Here is a 19,539-nt window from a genome sequence, read left to right as displayed (position 1 = left end):
CCTTCTAGAGAATTCACTGTCCCCTTCTGCCCTATCTGCCTCCTGCAGGAAGTCCCCCTCCCCCAGGGATTAGCTGGATTGAGTGTGGGGCGGGGCCACATATTTGGCAGGTAGTTCTTGGGTGTGAGCAGTAGCCTCCAGGGTCCAGGAGTGCCTGAAGTACTGTGGCTCCGACTAAATGGCTTGTCTGCACCAGGTACCCTGTCCTGAGGTCACACAGGGCCCTCAGCATCCATTGAAAACTGATGGCTGTAGTTTGCTGTGTTCCTACACACTGAGCAAGGAGCTTAGTCCAATGGGCAAAGGTAGGAACATATAGAGGAACTGAGGAAGACTTTTACTAATGAGAAGACCGCTTGATGTTTTCTAGGACCCTCATTGCTGTAAGTGTCTACCTGTGGCCTCCCAGTACCTTAGAGTGGCCCTGCCTGTGGCAGGTTCATGGGAGCAGGGGTGGGGCTGAGGTGTATAAGCAGCTCACACACCCAAAAGGCTGAGACAGTCACACAAGCACAGGTACAGGTGCTCAAACAAAGCCACTCCTCAACCATACCAGCATTACCAGGTTGAGGCTTAGATATGGCTGGCATCAGTCCCTAAACCTCACAAGGTCATCCATCTGCTTGGGAAAGGGGTAGACAGACACTGTAAACACCTCTTGCTTCCAGAACCTTTAGGGTTTACTCTCATGATTTCCCAATTGGCCAATACAGGCCTCCGCCTGTTTATACACTGAGTGAATGTGTGTGAGGTCACTCATCACTGCTCCTGAGTGAGGCTAGGGTCACTGGAATAGACCCTGTTTTCAGGGCACACTCTGCTTATAGGGGCACACAGAAAGATATGATGGTGCCAGCAGGTGTGCCAAAGCAGCATGGGGTTTTGTGTGTGTGTGTGCACACGGCAGAATGGCAGACCTGAGGAGTATCAGGGTGATGACAGTGCCCACATTCCATTTGCTGCTTGTACCCATCCATGCCACCTGCCACTCCCCAGCAGATTCCTCCTGTGAGAGGCAGCACGCACCTGCCCAGCATCCAGGTAGTGGGTCACCTGGAGCACCAGAAAGAAGACGCGCAGTGACTCCTTCTGGATGGGGTTCCCCTGCCAGTTCTCCACGATCTGCCCACACAGGGTCAGCAGTGGGTGTACTTCCTGTAACTTGCGCTCCATCAGCAGCAGCTGGGGAAGGAGGGGTGCAAGCACTGTACTTTAGTGTTTGCAGGAGCCTCTCAGGGGTGCACAGAGCTCCCCAACCGCCTACTGTGAGACATTACCACCACCCCAGGGAGCAAAGCCATGCTGAAAGAAAGCCTGGCCAGGCTCCTTCCTCAGCATAAATTCCACAACCTGGAATCTGAGTTTCAACTCTGAACCCCATAAGAGCACACAGCCCTCACTCTGAGGCTGCTTGCCATTTCTAAGAGTCTGGGCAGCTGAGGGGCCATACCATGGAGAGTGGGTGGGGTGTGTGCAGACCCTGTGTGTGTGGGTCAGGCCTCACTTCCACAACATGGGCTGCACCGGATTCTCCTGCCCAGCCTCAACTTACCATCCCCTTGCTGAGCAGGAACAGCGCCCTGGAAAACAGAGATAAATCAGATCTTTGAGGGCTCAGGATCTTCCTAGAATAACTGTGGCTGCCCTAATGCTCAGGGGACCTAATGAGTTGCCTTTGGGGGTGGTCAAGTGGATGAGTCCCCAGTGAGGTTTGTCTTATTTACAAGACTGCTGCATTTTGTCCAATTCTATCTTTGTTAACTTTTTTTGCACAGCTTAGATGAAGTCCAGAGGATCATGTTCCAGGATAGAAGATGGCATACTCAATATCATCTCAATGTCCTGACAGCAGACAGTGGGCCTGGCAGAAGGGAACACACAGGGTGAGAGCAAGTGGGGGCTCCTCAATGCTCCACTATCTTGTCTGTGAACCAGGCAAAGCCCCCCATTAGGTTCCTCTCAGGGTTAAGGGGACAAACTCAGGAAGACTCAGGCCGAGCAGCAGTCTCACCTCTATCGTTGGCAGGTTTCTATTGCCTCTCTATCCTACTCTTTCTCCCTTTCTTTCTTTTGCTGTACTAGGGATTAAACTCAGAGCCTCACGTATGCTAGGCAAACATGCTGCCACTGAGCTACATCTCCAGCCCCTTTTATTTCAAAACAAGAGCCTCACTAAGTTGCTCAAACTTGTGATTCTTCAGCCTCCCAAGTAGCTGAATTTATGGGTGTGCACCACTCTGTCTGGCTCTTTCTACACTTTCTAAAAGAACACTCACAGCTGTTCCCAGCCACAAGTTACAAGATAAGCACTGTAAAGAAAGTTCAGAAGACAGCCAGGGTGCTCTTCCCAAGCTCAACTCCAAAGGTGCCTCTTTGCACTGGCATTAGGGCTGAGAGGATCCTGGTTTTAGAAATAGCTGTTAGGGCTGGGGATGTGGCTCAGTGGTAGGGCACTTGCCTAAGCATGTATGAGGCCCTGGGTTCCATTCCCAGAACTGCAAAACAAAACAAAACAAAAAACAAAAAGCAAACAAATGAAAAAATCCCACCAAAAAGCAGTTTTAATTGCCATGCCCACAAGCCCCCTTTTTTTTTTTTAAACATCAAATCTTTGTCTTCCCAGTTTTCTCAGGGTCCTTATGGACTGTGACTAAGACCCAATGAAGTCAGCATCATTCTCTCATTTATGTGTGAGGAAACTGGCAGGAGGTCAAGAGACAGAGTTAGGACAAGTACCAGATAGTGTGGCTCCCTTGCCTACACACTGCGCTGCTCTATGTGTTACCTCACCTCCTGGACACTCTAAGGTTTAGCTACCTGCATCTCATATTTGAAATTACATAGAAGAGTTCATGTAGGTTCCAATGTTTTCACACAGAAAATGCAGAGGTTAAGAGGCCCTATGTTGCTGGTACAAGGCTTTAAGCCAGGGGACCTGTAGGCATTGAACTTTGGTGTGTGTCTACCAGGCCATTCAGCACAAACCATGTGACACTAAGCTATATGCCTAAGGAGGCCTGTCAGGGCACTGCTCACAGGTGAATGTTCTGTGAGCAGCTGTTCCTAAAAGGGTGGTCTTGAGACTTGCTGAAAAACCCCAGAGTCCTGCAGGGCTGGCATGTCACCACAGACTCAGTCATAGTAGAAAAATACAGGGGACAAGGAGGGTCTAGAATGAGGGGCCCTTAGGTCAACGAGTATAACCACCACCAGCCCAGGATGGGGTAGTCAAGCAATGGTTCTGAATACTTAGTGTTCCAGGGATAAGAAGAGCCTGCGGGGAGCAGGATGGTGCTTCAAGGGCCTGGAAATTCTAAAGCCAAGCCCCAGAAAACCTGCACTTGGGTCAAGAAGGTCCAGTGTGGGAATTTTCCAGAAACCCAACATGCTTGCACACAGTAAGAACACTGCTGTATGGAGCCACCTACTAAAAAGGATTCTTCTATGTGGAAGAGAGATAGATAGGAGGTCCACAGAGAGAGTACACTGGGAATGATGGTGGTGTCTGACCCCTGACCCTTGAAACAAATCTAGACAGTCCATGCCGTTTTGTGCATGTGATCTTATGTCCTTTCTTTGACATAAACAGTGGCTTAATCTGCCTCCTGTTCTTGATCCAAAGATTTCTCAGTGCACTGAAAAGGTCAAGTCATCTGTAGTCTGTGTTGTGCATGCCCCATGCTACTGCAGGTGCATCTACGCATGAAGAGCAATAGGTAAGCATATGGTATGAACACTTGTTATTTCAAGAGATGCCAGAAATGTGTAAGTGCCAACTCTGTAGATAATTCCAGCTGTCCCTCAGCCTTATCCAGCTTTTTAGTTTATAAAGCAACAGGGTAAAAGTCATCTCACCGTACCTTTCACTTGCTTATCTCTAATTATGCAAAAGGATGGGCATTTTTTTCCACACTAAAATTCTATTTGATTGTGCTCAGTAATAAAATGGCCAAGCTCTTTCTGTAACCAAGAGCTGGAGGGGAGGGGTGGAGTGGGTGCCTACCGTGTGTACTCAGATCCCACCACCCGGGCGTACTCGGCCCCCACGCCCAGGAGGTCGCAGGCTGATACCAGGTCCTTCTCAAGTGTGTGCAGTTGCTAAAAAGGAGAGAAAGAGCAATGACGGCTGCTGCCAAACCTGTCTGTTTTACGGCGCCTGGCCTTACTGCTTTGCTAAAGCAACTCCAACAGGACCTCCTGACATGTCAACAAAATCAGTGTTAGTTTTAAGCTAAATTAACCATTTTATCTCATCAATGTTAATTTTTCTCTCTACCTTACCTACAGTACACAGCACATAAACTTACTGGGGCACAGAACCAGCAGTTAATTTCCATGAGCACAGACCCCCAAGACTGTGTGAGTGCCCAGGGTAAGTAAGTCTGGGTGCTTCTTGGTTCTCCTGAGGAGGGCATCTCTGGTGTGCTCTGGGGCTAATGAGGGACTCCCTCCGGGGCAAGCATCTAGCCTTAACAGGCTGAAAATCCAAAAGCCTTATAAGGTTAAAAGGGAGACCAGAGTCACCGGCAGGGTTACAGTTTAGAGTTCATGTTCCTCCTCACCATGCATATGATGCTTATTAACTCTGTAATCTGGGGTGAGTGACTCAATGCATGGCCTGCTTCATCATTTACCAAGAGACATAAGTGCATGGGAAGATTAAAGGAGACAGATGCATGGGGACCCTCTCAGTCAGACCTTCCTGTAATGAGGAGCTCCCCTGGTTGGGCTAGGGCCAACATGTTATGTGCCCTGGTGGGTGATAGGGCTATCACGGAAGGTGGGCCAGCCTGCCCTCCAGGCTGTCTCAAGATAGGAAATGCTGGCCAAGGATGCTGCCGGAGGGTACCTAGTGAAGGGGAGGTGCTGGCAGGGCCCAGGAGAGAAGAGCTCCAACACAGGGTGGAGCCTACCTGTCCCTCTAGCAGAGCTAGAAAGGCCCAGCTCAGAGAGCTCGCCCATCTAAGCATCTCGGCACACAGGGATTTGGGCATCATCTACATCTGAGGAGTTGAAGGTAGGTTGTGGGGGGAATCAGGTAGAGCCCAGGATGAGGCTGTGCCCCAGCAGGCCCCATGAGTGGAGCTCTGGGAAATAAGGCTTGACTCAGCACTCATTGTCTAATAGGTGGTCTCTGGAATCTCTGCATATTTCTTGTTTTTGAGACCCAGGGTTACCTGGTGGTGTCAAACTCCTGGGCTTGGACAATTCTCTTGCCTCAGCTTCCCAAATGGCTGAGACTCAGGCTCTGTGCCACTATTCCTGGCTCTGTTCAGTTCTTAAAGAACTCACGGGCCTCTGGCAGGAAACATTCCCTAACTACAATGGACACAGGACAAGGGGAATGGCAAGGAGGGAGAACTTGAAGATGCCCAACTTGCACAAGGCCCTGGGTTGGCCCCTGGGAGACAGGCACTTTCACTGATTACCCCAGGTACTACAGCACTTCATAGAGCATTAGGCACTGCTAAAAGCAAGGCACAAGCTAGGGATGCTGCTAAGGACCAAAGCTGGAGGATGCTTGTTAGCAGGTTAAAGAAATGTCAGAAATGTCCTCATATACCTGCCTGCATAGTGGAGCAGCCTGAGGGGAACCTATGCATCCTGGTTTTCTGCTATTATTTGTACTTGGGGTACATGTGCCCCAAGGTCCTGATCTCCGGTACTCACAGCAAGCTGGAAGAGCAGGCGGCAGTGCCAGTATGGGGTCTGCTGCGAGATCTGAATTGCTTTCCGCAGCAGTGGTTTTGCCGCATCAACGGAATTCTGAAAGGAAATAGTCAAGTTCAAGGAGGAAAAAAACAAGCTAGCAATCAAGCTGGATTCCTTATGTAGCAGCTGCTGTGCCAGAAGGCCGTTCCTGTTTGTCCTCACCAAAGGATTTTTTTGGGTTGCCAAGTTACTTTATTAAAGGAAAAAAAAAATTTTTACTGGACTCACTGGTTGGGAAGTTTCTGCACTACTCTTAAAATAACTTCTTATTCAACTAAACTGAAAGTAGCTTCAGTTCAAAAGCCTGCTCCATCAAATGTGATCCCAGTGCCTAGTTTCCATGTTCTAAGACCAGAAAGATGTGCCAGAGACATGGAACACACAATTCCTGCTGCCCAGGCCACCTCATGAATCTTTTTGAAGCAGGGAAGGCAATTTTCAAGTGCAACTGAAAACAGAAACCAGATAAAGAGTCAAACTAGGGCTGGGGAATGTGGCTCAGTAGGGAGCATTTACCTAAAATGTACAAGGTCCTGGGTTCAATTCTTGACACATCACAGGGAGCAGGGAAGCAAGCAAACTATGGACCTGTTAAAGGATTCGGCTGGCCCTTGTTAGCAAATGATTACTCACAGAAGCCCTGGTACTAGGGTGTAGGAAGTAGAAAGAACAGTTGGTTCTCTGTACATGGGTTTTGCAACTATGGATTCAGACAGCTGTGGATCAAAAATATTCAGGGAAAAACAAACTGGGTGTGTAGTGAACATATACAGACGTTTTTTTCTTGTCCTTATTCCCTAAACAACATAGTATGAAATTTTTGCATAGCATTTACATTGCATTAAGTGTTTTAGGTAATCCAGACATGATTTAAAGTCTATGGGAGAGGGGCTAATGGGTATAGGAAGTTCGATGGTAGAGTATGTGCTCATTAGGATGCATGAAACCTTGGGTTCAACTCCCAGCACCACAAAGAATAAAAATAAATAATAAAAGAAATCTACGGGAGGATGTGTGTAGGTTCTGTCTGCTATCATATTGGAGGCAGATCCTGAACTAACCCTTTGTAAATACTGAAGGATGATTTTTTTTTTTTTTTTGATGATGGTGATTTGAAGTATTAAAAGTCAGAAAGGACTTCAGATTCTGTGAGCCCGAAGTTGTCACTCATCCACAGCAAAAGGGAGAGATTCTTTGTTTTCACAAAACTTAGTAGGTTCTTACCTCTTGACAGTACAATTCAGACAACAGACTTGCTGCTTCAAATTTAACATCTTCAAACTGTGGGATCTGGTGATGTCCAGTTAAGGAAGTAGACACTGCAAAAAGGTCAATTTAAAGGTTCACAACTCAGGGTTCCAACCCTGCAGAGGTGTGCCTGGTGTTCCAAGTTCTCATACTCTCCAGTGACCCCTGGACTTGTTGCAGGTGGGTGGGGACCCAGATGCCAGAGTATGGGGGCACAACATGGCATCCAGGGAGAGACTTCTGCTTTAGAGGGGCAGCCAAGGATAGAGCAGGGATTCTTCACATTCAAATCTAACAAATTTCTTTTATTTAAATAGAACATTCCTTCAAGGGAACAGATACAGGGCTGGGGTGTAGCTCAGTGGCAGAGCACTTGCCTAACAGGCACCAGGTCCTGGGTTCAACGCCAGCACTACAGAAACAAAATACCCAAAGCAACAATAACAACAAAAATAAAAACCAAAAGGAAAGCTCCCAATAAGAAAAGGATACTTGCTGTGATATCAACCACTGAAAAAGAAAGAAAAAAAGGATTAATTCTCAGGCAAACAAATACCAGGTACCCAGTTATGGGCTTACTTTGGGATTTTTTTTTTTTTTTGGGTACTGGGGATTGAACCCAGGGAAGTTCAACCACTGAGCTACATTGTCAGCCCTTTTTACATTATATTTATAGATAGTCTCGCTAAATTACCGAGGCTGGCTTGAACTTGTGATCCTTCTGCCTCAACCTCCCGAGCCTATGGGATTACAGGTGTGCACCATCATGCCTGGCTACTTTGGGATTTTTACAGGTTGCTCCCCAGCCCCCATTACAGAAGTCCAGTTAAACAGGAAAGTGGCCGCCTCAGCCTGAGAGAGCTGGCTCAGTTTCCTTTCAATGCAGCAATGGAAATGAAGCCATAGGGCACTTGGTGGGTACCTAGGGAAGAGAGGCTAGCTACCCTCTTCTGACATCAGAAGAGGGGTTGGTACTTGGGAGTCAGATTCTTTGTACCCTTGTCAGGGTCAACTTCAGACAGGAAAGGAGCCCATAGTTCATTCTGGGTTTGATGAAGTCCCCATATGCAACACTGCAGTAGGGCTGACATTCAGACAGAGAGGAAGATGTTCAGCAAAGCATCATACAAGGAACCAGGTACAACTGGAGATTGGAGAGAATAGGTCTTGGTGTGTCAGTCCTTTCAAAGTGGGAATGGAAGGCCAATGGGTCTCTGCCACTCATGTGGAGTGGAACTGTGCTTCCACCCCTGGCTGTGGAGCCTTAGTTAGAGGTTAAAAATGAAGTGATCAACTAGATTGGAGTTTTAAGACTGTCCCAGATGCACACAGAGGGCTGAGATTGTAGCTCAGTGATAGAGTGCTTGCCTAGCACAAGGGAGGCACTGGGTCTGACCCTCAGTACCACATAAAAATAAAGTAAAGGTATTGTGTCCATCTACAACTAAAAATATTTTAAAAACAATGCAGAGAGGAGCCAGTGTGCCCTAGGGTTCAGTGGCTGGGGGGCAGCTAAAGAATGACTGGAGAAGTCACAAAAGTGGGATAGTCTTGAGCCGAGACCAGTTGCCTACAAGACACAGGTAGGCCAGGAGGGGGAGCTGTAGGACCGTGAGAGGGACAGAGAGAGGGACTCCAAATGCCAGGATTACTGATACTGATGCCTGTGGCAAAAAGCCAGTCTGCCTCCTCCTGTTCCCACCCAAGGTCCCTTGAAGCATGGACAAGAGGAACTTTAAATCTCCAAAGGGCAATAGGCCAGCACCTGAAGCCAATGGTGTAACCTTAGAGGTGAGGCTCTTCAGCAGGAGGCAGTATGGTGGAGACAGCATTTGTGATATGGAGGAACTGGTGACCACTAAAGTCAAGGGTCCTTCCCACAGAAGCCACTTCACCTTGAAGTTCAGTTTAGCAAGAGAAGCTCTGGAAGCTCCAATTAGGAGGGACAGTCAGTCACAGGAAAGGAAACATTGTGGAGGAGGAGCTGGGCTAGAGTCATGCCAAGATGCTATCCAACCACAACATTGATATCACAGGGCAGGCAAGGCCTCCAGAGAGAAAGGAAGCCTTTTAGAGCGAGTCCTGGGTGGCCAAGATACAGTGGGCTGGGTAAATTCAGTACCCATATTCAGTACCCTGGCATGCCTTGGAACTGTGATAAATAAAGCTTACTCCATTTCTCTGCCACTACACCCCAACATACATAAGCTAGGCAATGAGAGAAGACATGAAACCCCCCAATCCCATTTGGGCAAAGAAGCCTTCTGAAACACCAGGGATGCTCTTGCTTACTACCCTCAGTGCACTATGGGTCTGGTGCTGAGGACAGCCTGCACAGGCATGCCTGTAGGAGGCAACTTGCAAGGGATGCATCTAATTGCCCACTGCATGGGGAGGACCCCATTGTTCCATTTATATGAAATCTTGGCCAGTGCTGACCAGCTTAGGCCTGTGTGGGACCATTAATGTCTCCTTATGGCAATAATTTTAAAATTCTTTCTCCTTTGGGGGCTTTTGTGTAGTTAACATCTATTCAGCAGATAGTTGGGATAGACCTAATTTGCTCTTGACCTTCCTAACATCTTTTCTTCATGAACCTGATATGTCTGTAATGATCAGCTTCCCTGCCAACTCCTTCTGTTTTCTGGCAAGGGGATTGGCAAGGAGAATCACATTTCTGCTGGGTGCTGTGGTGCACGCCTGTAACCCCAGCAACTCAGGAGGCTGAAGCAGGAGATTGACAAGATTGAGGCCAGCCTCAGCAATGAAGCAAGACTCTAAGCAACTCAGTGAGACCATGACTCAAAAAAAAAAAAAAAGTGGGGGGGGTGGGGGGTGGGAACGTGGTTCAATGTTAAAGCACCTCTGGGTTTGATTCCTAGTATTAAAAAAAAAAAAAGAGAGAGAGAGAGAGAGAAAGAGAGGAGTGAGAGAGAGAATCACATTTCTCCCAGGCTCTGAGGGAAGGAGAGATTGAGAGGTTGGTAAACTGGGAAGTATCTTGCCCAAAGGTTCAAGAATGAACTTTCTCTTCTGAAAGTCACTGGGTGTTGGGAGCACTGGCTGGAGGCCAGAGGATGGGGTTCAAGGTAGGGATTTACTAAGTGAGTTAGCAATGCTTCAAGTCTTCTGAGAAATTTTAGATCCTAGAGCTCTTTTTGGTTTTGTTCCTGCATTGATGGAAACAGAATTCGGAGCCTTGTACATGCCAGGCAAGCACTCTACCACTGAGCTACAACCACACAGACCCCAGGGCTCTTGAACATTCTTTTTCCAGGCCCAATGACCTTTCACCATTCTTTAATATTGTGCAGAAGTTCCCCCATGTGTTAACTGATAATGGGGATGCACTCTGTGAAATGCATTGTTCGGTGATTTTGTTGTTGCATCTAAGCACATACAAACTAAGACAGCTACAACATTACTAGGCCATATAATGTTATGTGACCACTGTTGTATGTGCAGTTTGGTCACTGACCAAAATGTCATTATGTGCTATGCAAGCTTACATACAAACGGAGGATATTAGATAAAGCTTCATGATGTGCTGCCCCAGTCAATGCTGTGTTCCCAGTGCCTGCAACGGGCAGACATACAGTAGATACTTGGGAAACATCTGCTGCATAAGCAATGGGTTTATCTATTCAGATAACAAATACAGTTTATCTAGTATTATTGGAATATAAGGGTTTCCATATGTGCAAATGAACAAAGAACTAAGTCTTATGCCTTTCAGATAGAGCCTTAATTCTTAAACAGTACAAACATCACCTTTTCTCCAAATGTCGCTGTAGTTTTGTTTTTTTGCAGTCCAGAAGACTGAACCCATGGGTGCTCTATCACTGAGCTATAACCCCAGCCCTTTTGATTTTCTTTTTTTTTTTTTTGCGGTGCTGGGGATTGAACCCAGGGCCTTGTACTTGCAAGGCTTGATTTTCTTTTGAGACAGGGTCTTGCTAAGTTGCCCAAGGCTGGCCTTGAACTTGTGATCCTTTTGCCTCAGCTTTCCAAGTTGTTGGGATTACAGGCGTGTGCCACCTTGCCTGGCCATGCATCAGTGACACCTTGAACTGACCTGCATAACACGTATCTGAAGCTGAAAAGTGGTTTTGGTGTCAAGGTGGGACAATCACTTCCTCAGCACTGTCAGTCTGACACCACACCAAATGATTTTGTTTTTGTATCTTTGTTAGGATTTAAACATAAATTCACCTCTTTAGTTTGGGCCTGGAATATTCCCCAAGGACTTGGTTCCCCAGCCTGGGGTGTTACTGGGAGTGCTAGAACCTTTAGGAAGTGGGGCCTAGTGGAAGGAAGTTAGGCCATTGGCATGGCATGCCCTTGGAGGAGATATAGGGTTCCTGCTCCTATTTCTTTGTTTTCCAGTCACCATGAGATGAGCAGCCTCCTGCCACATATTCCTGCCATGATCTCATCACAGGCCCACAGGCAACATGGTCAAGCAACCATGGACTAAAACCTCTTTAAAACCGTGAACCTAGGGCTGGGATTGTGGCTCAGTGGTAGAGTGCTTGCCTAGCACGTGTGAGGCACTGGGTTCAATCCTCAGCAACACATAAAAAAAATAAATAAAATAAAACTGAACCAAAACAAACCTTCCCTCCTTATAAGCTGATTCTCTCAGGTGTTTTATTACAGTGATGTAAACCTGACTGACCCACTCATACATCAGAAATACATCCATCTCCTATATAATAGGTATATAATGGGTATAGAATAATATATAGGATATTGTTAATTTTTGTTTTTTTTTTTAACTTCGTGATCTTAAAAAATAGTCTTTACATCTCCTTCCTTATGATAGGAAAGCAGTCAAACTAAGAGCTCCCTTAGTGTTAGATGGCCTACAGGATGCAGATCAGGGATGTCAACACTCTACCAGAAGTTCTAGAAGCCACCTTGGGGCTCTCAGGGAATGCAAATGAGGATCATCACAGGGCCACCAGGTGCAGAAGGGCCCAGATCACCACATCTCTGGTTGGTGCCTGGAGGACTTAGTTTAGGATTGAAAGCATTTCATGCCTTTTTTATTCCTTGAAATAAACAAACAAACAAAAAGGGTTAGGTCTTTTAAACCATCAAAATGTGCAGAAATAGTTATTGAGTGCTACTCCCTTGGGATAGAAGCACAGCATTAAGGAGACTCCCTTGCCTCCTTCTGCTGTGTACCCATGGCCCAGTGCATCCTTCAGTCACCACCTGAGTGTGCACATTGAACAGTAAGTTGGAGGTCCTTACCCTGTGAGTTGTTGAAGACCAAATGAAACAATACCCTGAAATATACCAGTGTGGGGCCTGGCATATAGAAAGCACCAAAAACACTGCAGGAATTCAAAGGCAGGAATTGGAAGAATTGCAGGAGGTAGAGAAGAGAAGTGAGTTGGTAGAGTCGTGAAGTGATGCACATTTTACCTCCCCAAATTGGAGGTAACTAAGAGAGTGAGAGTGAAGGGGCTAGGAATATGGTTCAGTGGTAGAGTGTCTAGCATGACCAAGGCACTGGTTCCACTGCCAGCATGGGAAAAAAAGAGTGAGAGTGAAGAAAATGGAAAGGAAAGCAGGAGGCAGAAGTACAGATTCCTGCTCCAAGAAAATGCTTCATGTCGGCTCTGCAAACATACTCTTTCCATGAGTTTTTATTTCTGGACAATGTGGCATGAAATTTAGTAGGACATGATCATGATCCTGAAGGATGAAAGTGTTGTTCCAGCTGGACTAGATGGGAGAGGCTTAATACCAAGCCTTATCAGGCCATAAGAAGAGAAAGGAAAGCACTTAAATCACTTGCTAGGAAAGTAAACCATAGGCTCTCAGGCTAAACCTAGATGCAGAATTAGCAAGCATCTGACTAGCACAATCTGGAGTTGCTCTGTATGCCAGATGAGCAAATCCACCATTAAAAAGCAGACTGAGAGAGGTTGGGGATATAGCTCAGTTGGTAGAGTGTTTGCCTTGCATGCACAAGGCCCTGGGTGCAATCCCCAGCACCACAAAAACAAAATGAAACAACAACAATAAAACGAACTAAGAACCAAGCATAGTGGCACATGCTTGTAATCTCAGTGACTTAGGAGGCTAAGGAAGGAAGATCACAAGTTCAAGGCCAGCCTCAACAATTTAGTGAGGTCCCAAGACCCTGTCTCAAAAGAAAACATAAAAAGGGTTGGCAATATAGTTCAGTGGTAAAGCACCCCTGGGTTCAATTCCTGGTACCAAAACAAAAAAACAACAATGACAACAAAAAGCTAGACTGAGTTGGGCTCCTTGACACATGCCTGCAATTCCGGCTACTTGGGAGACTGGGGCAAGAACATGCCTTGAAGTCAAGAGTGGGAAACCAGAGCAACACAGAGAGACCTTGCCTCCAAAAATTTAAAAATAAACAAACATTAAAAACTCAACCAACAAACCAAACCATAGCCCCATTCTAAATGCACAGAGAAAGCAAACATGGCATCAACATGGGTACTGGCAATCAGTTCAAAGAATGGCTGTCTGAATTATAGAAAATAACCATTTCAGAGAAGTAGCCTTTATTCCTCAGTGCCTTTCAAATCAGAAAAATCTACAAATGAAGATGCACCTTCCATGTCCAGGGACTGAAAAAAAAAAAAAAAAAAAAAAAAAAGACTATGTGAGCCAGGTATAATAGCACATGCTTGTAATCCTAGAAACTGGGGAGGCTGAGGCAGGAGGATTTCAAGTTCAAGACCAGCCTCAGCAACTCAGCAGGGCCCTAAGCAACTAAGTGAGACTCTGTGTCAAAATAAAAAAATAAAAAGGGCTGGGGATGTGGCTCATTGGTTAAATGACTCTTGAGTTTAATCCCTGGTATGGTAGAAAAAAAAATAAAAAAGACTAATAAAGTTGGGACTCAAGGAGGAGTTCTCTAGAGTACATGCTTAGCATGTATAAGGCCCTGGGTTCACTCTCTAGCACCAACAGATAAGTAAATAAAAGAGTAAAAAAGAAAGAGGGGGGAAATTGGTAAACATACATTTTTTTTTTTTTACAGCAAATGTGCAAATGAATGAAATAAATTTGTCTGTGTGAAAGCCTAGTGTGAAAATAAAATAAGCCACAGACCCTGATAGAGAACCAAAAATTCACACAGGAATAGGAGTGCAGTAAGAAAAAAAAAAAAATACAGGGAAAATGTAGCATGTCCAAAGGAATATAACTTGACAGAATCTGCATGAGTAGTTGTGGAAAGCAACACCTTTTATAATCTCAAACTATTTACCTAAGGAGTCTCAGAGTAGCCAAGAATTCTGACCACATATCTACATAAATGCCAAAACCATAATCAAAGAAAGGAAACTAAGCTGGGTACAGTGGCAGATGCCTTTAATACCAGCAACTCAGGAGGATGAGGCAGGAGGATCACTGAGTTCAAGGCCAGTCTGGGCAACTCAGTGAGATCCTGCCTCAAAATAAGATATTAAAAGGGTTAGGGATATAGTTTGATGGTAGAGTGCCCCTGGGTTCAATCCTCAGTATTGTGCACATGTGCACACACAAAAAGAGAGGCTTTCAGGTTAGGTATCATTATCCACTGAGCAGATCCGAGGGCCTGGAGAGGCAAGATGACTAAGACCAATGATTGTGGTCTCAAAAAAGCTGCAGAGGAAAGGGAGATACATCCTCCATGACTCCCATGAGAATATTTTACTGATAATTCTTTTAAAGTTGGTAGACTTGATGAAGCAGATGGGTAACTCTATTATATAATTCTCTTAAATAATTCACAAACAGGTAAGGAAACAGAAACTGATATGTGCAGATCAAGGAGAAAATAATCTAACCTTAGAGTCTCCCCTTGTCCACGTCATGTCAAGGGGTACATATTCCAAGACCTTCAGTAGATGTGTGAAACTTAAGAGTCCCACTGAATCCTACAGATACTATGTTTCATCTCTCTCTCTCTCTCTCTCTCTCTCTCTTTTTTTTTAGGTACTGGAGATTCCAAGCCACTGGAATTATAGGCATGTGTCACTGCACCTGGCAGACACTATGTTTTTTCTTACATAGACAAACCTATGAAGTTTAACTAATAATTATGACAATGTAATATACACATACCAAAAGTTTTTTAAACATGGTGTTTCTTATTGTGCAGGTACAGTGGCATCCTCCAAGTGGCAGGAGGATCACAAGTTTAAGGCCATTCTGGGCAACTCAATGAGACTCTGTTTCAAAACAAAATAAAAAGGACTGAGGGTGTAGGTCAGACGTATAGCGCTTGCCTAGAATGCAGAGGCCTATTTCAATCACCTGTACTGAAGCGGGGAGGGAGTGGCAGGGCCTAGTGGCACACACTTGTAATCCAGTGGCTCAGAAGGCTGAGGTAGCGGGATTACAAATTCAAAGCCAACTTAGTGAGACCCTGTCTCAAAGTAAAAAATAAAAAGGACTGGGGATGTGGCTTAGTGAACCCAGCCCCTGGGTTCAATTCCTGGTTACACTCCCACCCCCCAAAAAAAGTAAGAATGAAGAAGCTATTAGTGGCAGAGTGAATACTTAGCATGGAAGAGCTAAGTATGGGTTCACTTCTCAGGACAAAAAAATTTTTAAAAATATAATATTTATTAAATATGTATACATGATATATACGAAAGCATGCTTGCCAGGTTGGGTTGTGGCTCAGTGGTAGAAAGCTCACCTAGCATGTGTGAGGCACTGGGTTAGATCCTCAGCATCATATAAATAAATAAACAAAATAAAGGTATCGTGTCTATATGTGATGGAAAAAATAAAAGTAAAAAAAACAGGCTGGGCGCCATGGAGCACACCTGTAATCCCAGCGGTTCCAGAGGTCAAGGCAGGAAGATCTCAAGTTCAAAGCCTGTCTCAGCAACTTAGTGACACCCTAAGCAACTCAGCAAGACCCCATCTCTAAATAAAATATAAAAAAGGGCTGGGGATGAAGATCAGTGGTTAAGCACCTCTGGGTTCAATCCCCAGTACTGTCCCCTCCTTGCCCCTCCCCAAAAAGGCAGGCTCGCATTGTAACACAAAAGATCAAAGCCATGCAAGGTGGTGAATGCCTATAATCCCAGTGACTTGGGAGGCTGGAGCAAGAGCAACACAAGGCCAGCCTGGGAAACTCTGTGAGACCCTGCCTCAAAATCAAAAATAAAAAGGGCTGAGGATATAGCTCAGTGATAGAGGGCCCCTAGTTTAAACAAAACAAAACAAAAAAACACAAACAACCATAAAAGGCAAACAGTATGGGAAAGAACGCCACTTTAAGTGAAATCCAGACATTTACAACTGGGGATGCAACTGACTAAGATCTCTGTGCTTAAAGTTGGTGTGACCTATAGAGGGGACTATGCGGTTCTGTGGAAAACCCCACAAGATTCAAGATTCTGTTAAGTTGAGCAAACACTTCACAAGGATAAGGATTGAAATTATGGGTCCAGAAACCAAGTGGCTAAAAGAGAGCAATTTTAGGCATGACTACATCTGCTAGACAGGGCTGAGTGGGCAAAATATGACAATACACACAGTGACTATTAAGTACTGCTAGAAACAGTATGCACAGTCCCAGGAGACAAGGGAGGGAAATGGTAGGATCTGTTCTTAATTGAGGGAAGGGAGTTTCAGAACCAGTGCATGCACTGGAGGTGCTGGCCAGCCCCGCACAGAGAGTTGCAGCCCTACAGTCCCCCACACCTAATGAAGCCTCGTGCTTCACTGGATCTCAAGGCCCAGGGAGAGACCCTGAAACTACTGCTGATCTCTGACAGGCCAGAACTCCTTGCCAAACCTGATGCCCTAAGCAGATCTCTGGCCTCACTGCCCCACCCACTCAGGCCTGCTCAAATGTCACTCCTACAAATACAGATTCCCTCACTACTGCTACCAAAAATAATAGCTCCACATCAACTTCATCCCTTATCTTGGTCCATATTTCATGGTTCTTCCATAACTGCCTAACTTTTTTACTGCATATATCATTTGACTCCCTCTAAAACATAAGTTTCTATGGGTAGGTACTGTATTAGTCATCAATGATCACCAGCACCTGAAAAAAGCTTAATAAATATCTGTTGATTGAAAGCAAATAAACTTCTCCAAAATAATAATGACATATTGTCTTGGCATGGAACACGGTGATCATTATGCCTGAGTTTGAGCCCAGTTTTGTTAGTAACTTGCGTGGCCTTCGGCAAATCACTTCACTTTTCTGGGCCCAAACCACCTCACTCTGAAACAAGGAAGTTGATCAAGTGAGAACTAATGTTGTCTCCTAACTTTTCACAGTGTGCAAAACAAAGATCTGAACTCCTGAACACAAACTGTTACTAGCTAAGAGACAGCTCAGATCTACCTCAGATCAATACACTTAAAACTGAGTTGAGCCAGGGTGGTACATTCCAGTAATCCTAGTGACTTGGGAGGCTGAGGCAGGAGGATCACAATTCAAGGTGAGTCTCAGCAACTTAATGAGAACTTGTCTCAAAATTAAAAATAAAAAGGGCTAGGAATGTAGCTCAGTGGTAGAGCACCACTGGGCTGAACCCCAGTACTTGGGGGTAAAAAAAAATCTAAGTTGATTCTTTTCAAGGAGGTTCTCCTTTAATCAGAATGGAACTGGATAAATAACAAAAGGGAGGCAGGGTTCTGGCAGGAGCACAGTGTTGCTATGAGCAGAAACAAATCCACAGTCAGAAACTTCCCACATTCTTTGGAGCACGAAGATGTCACACAAGTAATGTTGAGGGTAGGTGGTTTCCCCAGAGGATGGGTTTGATGGATGGTGGGAGGGAGAGAAATAACCAATGGGTAGTGGGAAAGCAGGTACCCCGAGATCCACCCCCAAGCCCTCACTGAGCAACTGGTCCTGGAATCCAGATTCCCTATTTCACCTTCTCACAGGATCTCAAAAGTCCGACCCAGTCTCCAGGGCTGACCTTCCCGCATGACACCTGACACTACTGATTGGGACACAAAACCCTCCAAACACTGAGTACCAGACTTCCAGGTCCGGGGGGAAGGGATGAATACCTTCCCAGTTTCGTGAGACCAGTCTTCGACTTCCCAGGGAATGCCTGAACTGTCACCTCCACTTTTCCTGACCCCAAGTCATTTCGGGTGGGATCATTCAGGCTTGATGCTTCCGGGGGCTGAGCCCTGAGGAGTTGGAAGTTGAAGAACCCAGAGGTGATCTAGAGTATCCCCACTGCCACCAACTAGTGGTGTTCTCCTGAAAATCTGACGATCTTGGGACCCTGTTGCTACTAAGGAGGCAACTTTCCGAGTAACCTGAGGTGGGAGTAGGTAGTTCCTGAAGCCCCGCCTGTCAGCAGAAAAGAAAAATAAGGTGGAGATGAGGGCCTCGGGTTCCCGAGAGGCTGGCGGCTTTCGGAGTCGGGCAGAGACCAGTGGGGGCCCTGCTGCTCTTGCGGAGGTGGCGCCCCCGGTCCCCTACAAGCGGTCACTGCCGGCCAGAATCGCGGCTAGTCAGCCAGAGAACCGCAAAGAGCCCGTGCCTCCTCCCTCGCGGCCCGGCCCGCGCTCACCGCCTTCTCCAGGTGACTGCGCGCCTGCTCGCTGTTCTTGGTGTGGTGATAGAGTACAGAGCCTAGCTGCAGGTGCGTGCGGGCCTCGATACGCTGCGGCGGCTTGAAGGGGAACACCGCCTGTAGGCAGTGCACGCACAGGCGGATCTTGGGAGGACTGGAAGTGCGAAAGTGCTCAGCGAAGCCCAGAAGCGCCAGGTACCAAGACTCGGCCGCCTCAGCCTGCGCTGCCTGGGCCGCCGCCGCCTGGGCTGCCGCTGCCGCTTGAGCCGCCATTTTGGCCTCTACAACAACAAGCCTCCTCCACAGGGAGGCGGAAGCAGGCGTACGGGGCGGGGCCAGGCGGTTCTTGCGGATCTCGCGAGAGCTTCCGTACAAGGCATCCTGGAACATGTAGTTTTTATTTAGGATGGCCGCGACTCAAGGAAACGTGAGGACAGGGCGACGCCCCCGGGTCATCAGAACTGAGACTTAGATATCGTCTGTGGACTAAAACTTGAATTTCTGCCGGAAAGACCCTACGTGTCCATGGAATGGTAGGGCTAGCTTGGCCGACGCGGACTACATCTCCCATCAGGCCATGCGCACTATAACTGCCCCCCCCCCGTGGCGCCGGAGCATTGTGGGATTGGATGAGTCTCAAGATGGACAACCGGGATGTTGCAGGTAACAGCCCCCGCCTCCCCTCAGGCGCTTGCTTAGGTCCTTCGGGCTGCGTGTCGCCGCTTTGCCCTCCTGTCGGTCCTGTCACGACCCGCGGACCCTTTGCCTCAGTTCCTGGACAGCCCACAGTGGAGCTTTCTGCATCTCCTTCGTCCCCTGAGACCCCAGACCCAGGTTGCTGTCCGCCGCGTCTGGTCTGCTGAAGACGCCTGGTTTTCCATAGAGGCCGCCACCGGGGTCAACTCCTCCGGTTTTTTGAAATAACTGCTCTCAGAACTGAAACAGCGGCAACCTTGGGCTGTCCTGCACCCCTCTTTTCGTAGCAGCTGCCGTCTGGCTTGTGTCCCTCTTTCTGGGAAAGCTGCTT

General features: G+C 46.7%; 2 protein-coding genes across 4 annotated transcripts in view; one reads left to right on the top strand and one right to left on the bottom strand.

The window, feature by feature from the left end:
• Mau2 (MAU2 sister chromatid cohesion factor) overlaps positions 1-18,799 on the bottom strand; it is a 33,174-nt gene extending 14,375 nt beyond the window's left edge. For both annotated transcript variants that reach the window (XM_047531649.1, XM_047531650.1), the window contains exons 1-7: positions 18,510-18,799; positions 7,453-7,470; positions 6,937-7,002; positions 5,671-5,766; positions 4,004-4,098; positions 1,553-1,580; positions 1,027-1,182 (exon numbers count right to left, since the gene is read on the bottom strand). In XM_047531649.1, the coding sequence (XP_047387605.1) occupies positions 1,027-1,182; positions 1,553-1,580; positions 4,004-4,098; positions 5,671-5,766; positions 6,937-7,002; positions 7,453-7,470; positions 18,510-18,785 (735 nt within the window). In that variant the 5' untranslated portion in view covers positions 18,786-18,799. The remainder of the gene's footprint in view (positions 1-1,026; positions 1,183-1,552; positions 1,581-4,003; positions 4,099-5,670; positions 5,767-6,936; positions 7,003-7,452; positions 7,471-18,509) is intronic.
• A 276-nt stretch (positions 18,800-19,075) lies between these two features.
• Sugp1 (SURP and G-patch domain containing 1) overlaps positions 19,076-19,539 on the top strand; it is a 29,866-nt gene continuing 29,402 nt past the window's right edge. For both annotated transcript variants that reach the window (XR_007105922.1, XM_047531874.1), the window contains exon 1: positions 19,076-19,175. Coding sequence is in view for 1 of the 2 variants with exons in the window: in XM_047531874.1 (XP_047387830.1) it covers positions 19,142-19,175 (34 nt within the window). In the remaining variant the exon portion in view is untranslated. The remainder of the gene's footprint in view (positions 19,176-19,539) is intronic.

This window comes from Sciurus carolinensis, chromosome 17, assembly GCF_902686445.1.
Source record: "Sciurus carolinensis chromosome 17, mSciCar1.2, whole genome shotgun sequence".
NCBI classification, from domain to species: domain Eukaryota; kingdom Metazoa; phylum Chordata; class Mammalia; order Rodentia; family Sciuridae; genus Sciurus; species Sciurus carolinensis.
The sequence above is the reverse complement of the archived record's forward strand: the minus strand, read 5'-3'. Positions and strand labels throughout refer to the sequence as shown.